At 69.6% G+C, this 5,654-nt stretch overlaps 3 protein-coding genes across 3 annotated transcripts in view; 2 read left to right on the forward strand and 1 right to left on the reverse strand.

The window, feature by feature from the left end:
* The window catches only part of CHLNCDRAFT_140658 (hypothetical protein), a gene marked incomplete at both ends in the record, with an annotated part of 3,579 nt that extends 3,234 nt beyond the window's left edge, over window positions 1-345 (forward strand). The window contains 2 exons of the mRNA XM_005850588.1: window positions 69-123; window positions 284-345. Coding sequence (XP_005850650.1) covers window positions 69-123; window positions 284-345 — 117 coding nt within the window. The remainder of the gene's footprint in view (window positions 1-68; window positions 124-283) is intronic.
* A 341-nt stretch (window positions 346-686) lies between these two features.
* Window positions 687-2,085, forward strand: CHLNCDRAFT_29840 (hypothetical protein). The gene is made up of 4 exons (XM_005850589.1): window positions 687-740; window positions 834-902; window positions 1,314-1,384; window positions 1,667-2,085. Exons 1-4 carry the CDS (start codon window positions 705-707, stop codon window positions 1,764-1,766), a joined length of 276 nt encoding a protein of 91 aa, XP_005850651.1. The 5' UTR covers window positions 687-704; the 3' UTR covers window positions 1,767-2,085.
* A 238-nt stretch (window positions 2,086-2,323) lies between these two features.
* CHLNCDRAFT_140660 (hypothetical protein) overlaps window positions 2,324-5,654 on the reverse strand; it is a gene marked incomplete at both ends in the record, with an annotated part of 3,953 nt that continues 622 nt past the window's right edge. Inside the window, 10 exons of the mRNA XM_005850866.1 lie at window positions 2,324-2,396; window positions 2,530-2,695; window positions 2,982-3,095; window positions 3,279-3,355; window positions 3,655-3,865; window positions 4,129-4,254; window positions 4,467-4,555; window positions 4,803-4,939; window positions 5,127-5,188; window positions 5,376-5,622. Coding sequence (XP_005850928.1) covers window positions 2,324-2,396; window positions 2,530-2,695; window positions 2,982-3,095; window positions 3,279-3,355; window positions 3,655-3,865; window positions 4,129-4,254; window positions 4,467-4,555; window positions 4,803-4,939; window positions 5,127-5,188; window positions 5,376-5,622 — 1,302 coding nt within the window. The remainder of the gene's footprint in view (window positions 2,397-2,529; window positions 2,696-2,981; window positions 3,096-3,278; window positions 3,356-3,654; window positions 3,866-4,128; window positions 4,255-4,466; window positions 4,556-4,802; window positions 4,940-5,126; window positions 5,189-5,375; window positions 5,623-5,654) is intronic.

The raw sequence follows: 5,654 nt of genomic DNA on the forward strand, positions 1-5,654 counted from the left end.
CAGCGTACCCGCCGCCACCTGGCCAGCCGCAGCCGGTGCGCCCGCAGGCACCCAAGCCACCCCCGCAGGGCAACTTTGATGGGTACGATCAGGAGGCCGCGCAGGCGGCTGCCTATGCAGCAGGTGAGCGCCCTGGGTGCCCTTTTCAGCTTCACTCATGTCTCCCCAACTCAACCACCCTCTGTAAGGAAACAAAGCTATCCTGGGGGGAGGGGGCTGGGCTGTTGAGGCTGGGCAACCACATGCGGGCAGCAGGGGGTGGGGAGTCCCGTCGCCGCCCCAGGCTGCTACAACAAGGCCGTGATCACCGATGCACGCACCAAGAGGGCCGCCTGTGTCGATTAACCAATCCGCTCCACCCGACCCAGGCCGTGGCTTGCCTGGCGCGAAGGAGCAGTGTCGGGGGACCCGCATCGCCCCTCGTTCCTGCCACATTGCCATCCCGGTGTCTCGCACGGCTCAATCATGCAGGCCCTCACCGCTACCAACGCCCGCGTGCAGTGCCGCCTGGCCGTGAAGGTGACCAGCTCCACCATTCTCCTCCCAGTGGCGCCGATGGCGGTGCCTGGGGTCTGGATGGATGCAGAATGGGTCGCTGGGGAGCTGTGGCAGCCCCTGCGTGCCCCCCGCAAACTGGCATCAGCGTCTGCCTGTGCTGACCCCCCCTTGCCTCTGCTGGCCCGCAGGCCAAGGCCCCTCGCGCCATGCGCGCTCAGCGCATGATCGTGCACGCCGCGGCTGTGAGTTTCTTGCACTGCGGCTGCATCGCCTGCTCCTATCACCTGCTCTCCCCGCCGGCTCATTGGCCCCTCCCCCGCCACCACCGCCTGCAGGACAAGGCCCAGGTGCTGTCCGATGTGCGCGGCATCATCGCAGAGCAGCTGGGCACCGACCTCGACAAGGTGCGCGCGGCAACACCGCCGCCCAAGGGGCTGCTCCCTCCCTCTGCTCCCTCTGTTGCCGCGCTGCTCCTGCCGGCCAGCACCAGCCTGTCCTGCCAGCAATGAGTGCCAGCAGCTGCGGCGCTGCGGGCGATGGTTGGAGCAACGGCCAGCTGCGGAGGCAGCACGGGGCTTGCGAGCCAAGGGGCACCACCAACCTCGCCAGAATCCACGGGCATGAACCCAAAGCCTGGACGTAGCCCAAACGTCCCGCGCAGCGCCCCGATGGCCGGCCAGGCAGCCTGGTGCCCAGAAGCGCACGCGGCTGCCCCGGAGGAGGCCCCGTGTTCGGCCCAGGGCAAACAGTGCTGCCAGTCCCCGTGCCACCGACCGACCAGTGGCTCTGTCCCTGCCCCTCTTCCCGCTGAGCAGGTGGCTGCCGACTCCAAGTTTGTGGACCTGGGTGCCGACTCCCTGGACACTGTGGAGATCATGATGGCCCTGTGAGCGCCCCCTGCTGTGCCTGCTGTGTCGTGTCGCCGCCCACCCCGGCCTGATGCTGCCGCGAGGCAGCCGGCCAGCGGCCAGCCCTGGCTCATGCTGCGGCACCCGCCCCGGCCGCACCCGAGCTGCCGCGTCGGCAGCGGGGAGCCGCTCAGCCGCTGCCGGGGGGCGTGGAGCAGGAGGCAGGCCAGGCGGGCAGCCGGCCGTGCACGTGCTGTGGGCCGTCGCTCACCCCCGTGCCGCTGCCTGGCTGGCTCCTCTCCCGCCCCGCGTGCCTGCAGGGAGGAGAAGTTTGACATCCAGCTGGACGAGGAGGGCGCCGAGAAGATCTCCACCGTGCAGGAGGCGGCTGACCTCATTGCGGCCCAGATCGACAAGTGAGCGCGGCGCTACGACGGCGGCAGCGCCCCCCACTGGGCGCCACCCCGGCCCAGCTGGGCCGCCATGCCCGCGGGCAGGCCCCCGCCACCGGCCGGCCGCCTGTTGACAGTCGCGTCTCACCTCCCAAGCTTGCGTCTCCACCCCCTTGCTCCTGGCCCCTGTACTGCTTTCACTCCTCTTTCCCCCTAGGACTGCACCAGCAACTTGCTGCTTCCGCTGAGCGTCGTTGAAACGGTTTGTCCTCCCGTGTGGCTTACGGACGCAGTGGCTTATTCTTTCCAAGACAAGGTTGCTCATTATGTAACCGTGTACAGCAGGCCGCCACGCGGGCAAAAATACATGGTGCATCAAAGGGAGTGTGGTGGTTGCAGGGGGCAAGCTGGGTGAGCACAAATAGCGCCCACCCATTCATCGTGCATCGAGGTGTTGAGAAGCAATGAGTGCAGTGTCGGTTAGCAACCGAGGGTTCCCTCTCAAGGGAGCCCTTTCGTTTGTGTGTAAACGATGGCAGCGGTGGCCAAGCCTCTCCCCTGGGCGTGTGTGCCAAGAGAGAGGGGCTAGAGCCTGAGTGGGCTGCGCGGCGACGGCATCTCCGTTACGCAGGTGCGCGGCGTGAAGAGGCCGGCGTCGCTGCAGCAACACACAGCCAGGGACATGCGCGGGCGGCCGTGCATCGGTGAACGCCGGCCAAGCCTGGGCGGGGGCTGCGGGGCCGACAGTGGGGCGTGCAGGCAGGCGGGCAGGGCAGGGCAGCTGGGCTCACCCGCGGGGCGTCACAGTGGCCAGGCCCGCCCTCGCCACCCGCTTCTGAATGCTGCGCAGGCGGCGGCCCACGGCGCCAAAGGTGGGGCGGCGGATGGGCGGCGCGCCCGTGCACTGCTGCACCAGCGACAGCAGCTCGCGCTGCGCCTCCAGCGCCTGCTCCATGCCTGCAGGCCACGGCGCGGGAGGGTGGGACGGGGAGGGTGGAGCCACGCGAGGGCGGGGCCGCATGCGCGGGTTGGCGCTCATCTGACGGTCTGGCCTGGGCAGGCCTGACAGGCAGTCACATCCCCCTCCACACACACCACCACCACCACCACCACCACTGTCACAACACACCCATCCCACACACCCATCACACACACCCATCACACACACCCATCACACACCACCACCACCGCCGTCACACCGCCACCACCGCCGTCACACCACACACCACCACCAGTGGCTCACCCTGGAAGCCGATGTCCAGGCGCTGCACCATGTCTGCCAGCATCAGGCCAAAGGCGCGCACCTCCTGCGCCTCGTACGGTACGGGGCCACCCTTGTGGTAGGGGAACGAGGCGCCTGCGGGGGAGGGGGCACGGTCGTGCGGGCAAGACAGGGCGGGTGAAGCCAGGCCAGCCAGGGGGCGATGCGGGCCAGGGAGGGAGCGGAGGGAGGCGTCCCACGCAGCAAGGGGCAGCTAAGGGCAAGCTCTTGAGCAAAGCGCTGTTGCCATGCCGACAAGTATGCCGGGCGGCGTCCCACCATAGTCGCACAGGGTGGCGTGCCCCGCCTCATCTGCCATCACGTTGTGCGCATACACGTCGCCGTGGCAGATGCCCCTGCGGTGCGGTGTGGCAGGGCCAGGAAAGCATGAACAGGAGAGGGTTCGGGGCGGGGGGTTGCAGGCAGGCGGCAGGGGCAGGGTGTTCAAGGAAGACGGAGCGGCGAGCGGGAGGGCACGCAGGAGCAGGCCGGGCACGGCACCAAGGCCGCCAGGCACTGGGCGCGCCAGCACTGGGTGCGCCAGCAGCGCCGCCATCACGCACATGCATACCAACCAACCACTCATGAGACGCACGCAATCCCTCGCACACACGCGCACACACATGCCCTGCCCACCACACCGCCGCCGGCTCACTTGTAATGCATGTGCTCCAGCGCGGCCGCCACCCCGGCCGCCACCCTGAGCACCCAGGGCAGCTGCAGGGCGAGGCCGGGCGCCCAGCGGCAGCGCAGCAGGGACTGCAGGTTGGGCTTCTCCGCAATTGGCTGCCCCTCGGCATACTCCATCACCAGGCCCAGCGGGGACTGCAGCTGTGCCACCACGCGCACCAGGTGCCGCTCCGACACTGTGCGCGCGGGCAGGCGGCGGGCAGGCGGCGGGGTCGCACAAGAGGTAGGGGGCCGGGGGCTGGATGGGCGCAGCCTCGGGACGCCGGCGAGGTGCCGCTGCTGGCGGCCGGCCAGCTGAGGGCGGAGCCGGGAGGGCAGGGAGCCCATGCGCCGCGCCGCGCCGCCGCTCGGCCTCCCACCGCCCCACCCACCCACCGCACCACACCACCCACCGCACCACACCACACAGCCTGGCGCCCTGTCCACCCGCCGCGCCCACCAGAAAAAGAGATGGCCATCTCGTCTCGGCTGTGGCCGTCGGGGGAGCGGTCCTTGACAAAGATCTTGACCGCCACTCTGCGTCCCATCCAGGTGGCAGCAAACACCTCCCCCGACGCGCCGTCGCCTGCAGGGGCGGTTGCCGCGGGCAGGCACGCTTGCTGGCATGGGTGAAGTGTATGGCTGGGGCCGGGACGGAGAGGCCGCAGCGGCACTGGCAGCACGGCAAAGGCCAGGCCAGCCCAGCGCAGCATGCCAGCTGCACCCTCCCATGAGGGACGAGAGCGGGAGCCAGAGAGCACAGCAGGCCCCAGCAGGCGCAGCGCCGGCGCCACCCACCCAGCTTGACCCCCATCTCCAGATCGTTGAGCGTCAACACCGGCGGCTTGCGGGGCGACACGCTGCGGCACGCCGGGTTGCTGGCCAGGCTGCGGAGCATGTCGTCGGGCGGGCAGCGGCGCGGTGAGGTGCATGGATGCAGCGGGATTGCGACGGCGCCTGGCGCCACGTGTGCCTGGGTGGGGTGACTTGTATGCGCCGTACAGCCAGGGTGCCTCGTGGATACCCACCCACCCACCCTCTAGCGCGTGCCGACCCCACCCCATCCCACAAGCACCGCCACCACGCATGCGCTCCGCACCACCTCCTGCCTGCCGCTCCACTCCGGCCGCGCACCTCATCCACGCCAGCTTGGGCGCGTCCCGCAGCGCGGTGGGCACCTCTGCAATCGCGCAGGAGGCCACGCGCAGCATCTCCAGGCTGGGCAGGTGCCCCAGCTCCGCGGGCAGCGACTTGAGGCGGTTGAAGGACGCCTGGCGTGGCAGGCGGGCAGGCAGGGGCAGGGGCCAGTCAGCGACCAGAGAGGGCAAGCAAACAGCTCTCCACGATCCGGCACAGGAGCCCGGCCGCCTGCCCCTGAGCCCCTAGCCAGCCCCGCAGCGGAAGCAGGCTGGGAGGCGCCGGCCGCCTTCTCGACTAACTCCCGGGCTGCCGCCGCACCTGCAGCTTCACCAGATTGGACAGGTTGCCCATCTCTGCTGGCAGCTCCTCCAGCAGATTGTCTGCAGCAGTTGGGGCAGGGCGCAGGTGCGGCGCAGTTTGGGTTGCGCCACATGAGGCCGTCGTGGGTCCAGGGCCGCGGCAGGCAGGCAGCCCACCCTCCCTCCACCCTCTTCCTGCTGGATTTCAATCTGCCTCTCTGCCCTTCTCCCTCTCCTGCGCCTCTTTCCTCCCTCCCCTGCCGCCTACCCGTCAGGTAGAGCTCAACCAGCGAGGCCAGCTGGCCGATGCTGGGCGGCAGCGCCGTCAGCTGGTTGTTCTTCAGCCCGCAGCGGTGCAGCGCGGTGCAGCCGCCGATGCCGGGCGGAAGCGCGGTCAGCTGGTTGCTCATGGCGTTGAGGAAGCGCAGACGGGTGAGGGAACCAATGGAGGCGGGCAGGGCTGAGAGGCGGTTGGATCCCAGGTCCAGATCCACTAGCGCCCGCAGGTCCCCAATCTGCTCGGGCAGCTCGCCGATGCGGTGCCGAC

This window comes from Chlorella variabilis, assembly GCF_000147415.1.
Source record: "Chlorella variabilis unplaced genomic scaffold CHLNCscaffold_3, whole genome shotgun sequence".
In the NCBI taxonomy this organism is placed as follows: Eukaryota; Viridiplantae; Chlorophyta; class Trebouxiophyceae; order Chlorellales; family Chlorellaceae; genus Chlorella; species Chlorella variabilis.

Excerpts from the sequence above, each read along its gene's own strand:
- CHLNCDRAFT_29840 (XM_005850589.1), top strand. The coding sequence starts at position 705 with ATGCGCGCTCAGCGCATGATCGTGCACGCCGCGGCT. Across the intron at positions 741-833 it reads TGATCGTGCACGCCGCGGCT|GACAAGGCCCAGGTGCTGTC; the intron begins GTGAGTTTCTTG and ends CACCGCCTGCAG. Across the intron at positions 1,385-1,666 it reads GTGGAGATCATGATGGCCCT|GGAGGAGAAGTTTGACATCC; the intron begins GTGAGCGCCCCC and ends GCGTGCCTGCAG.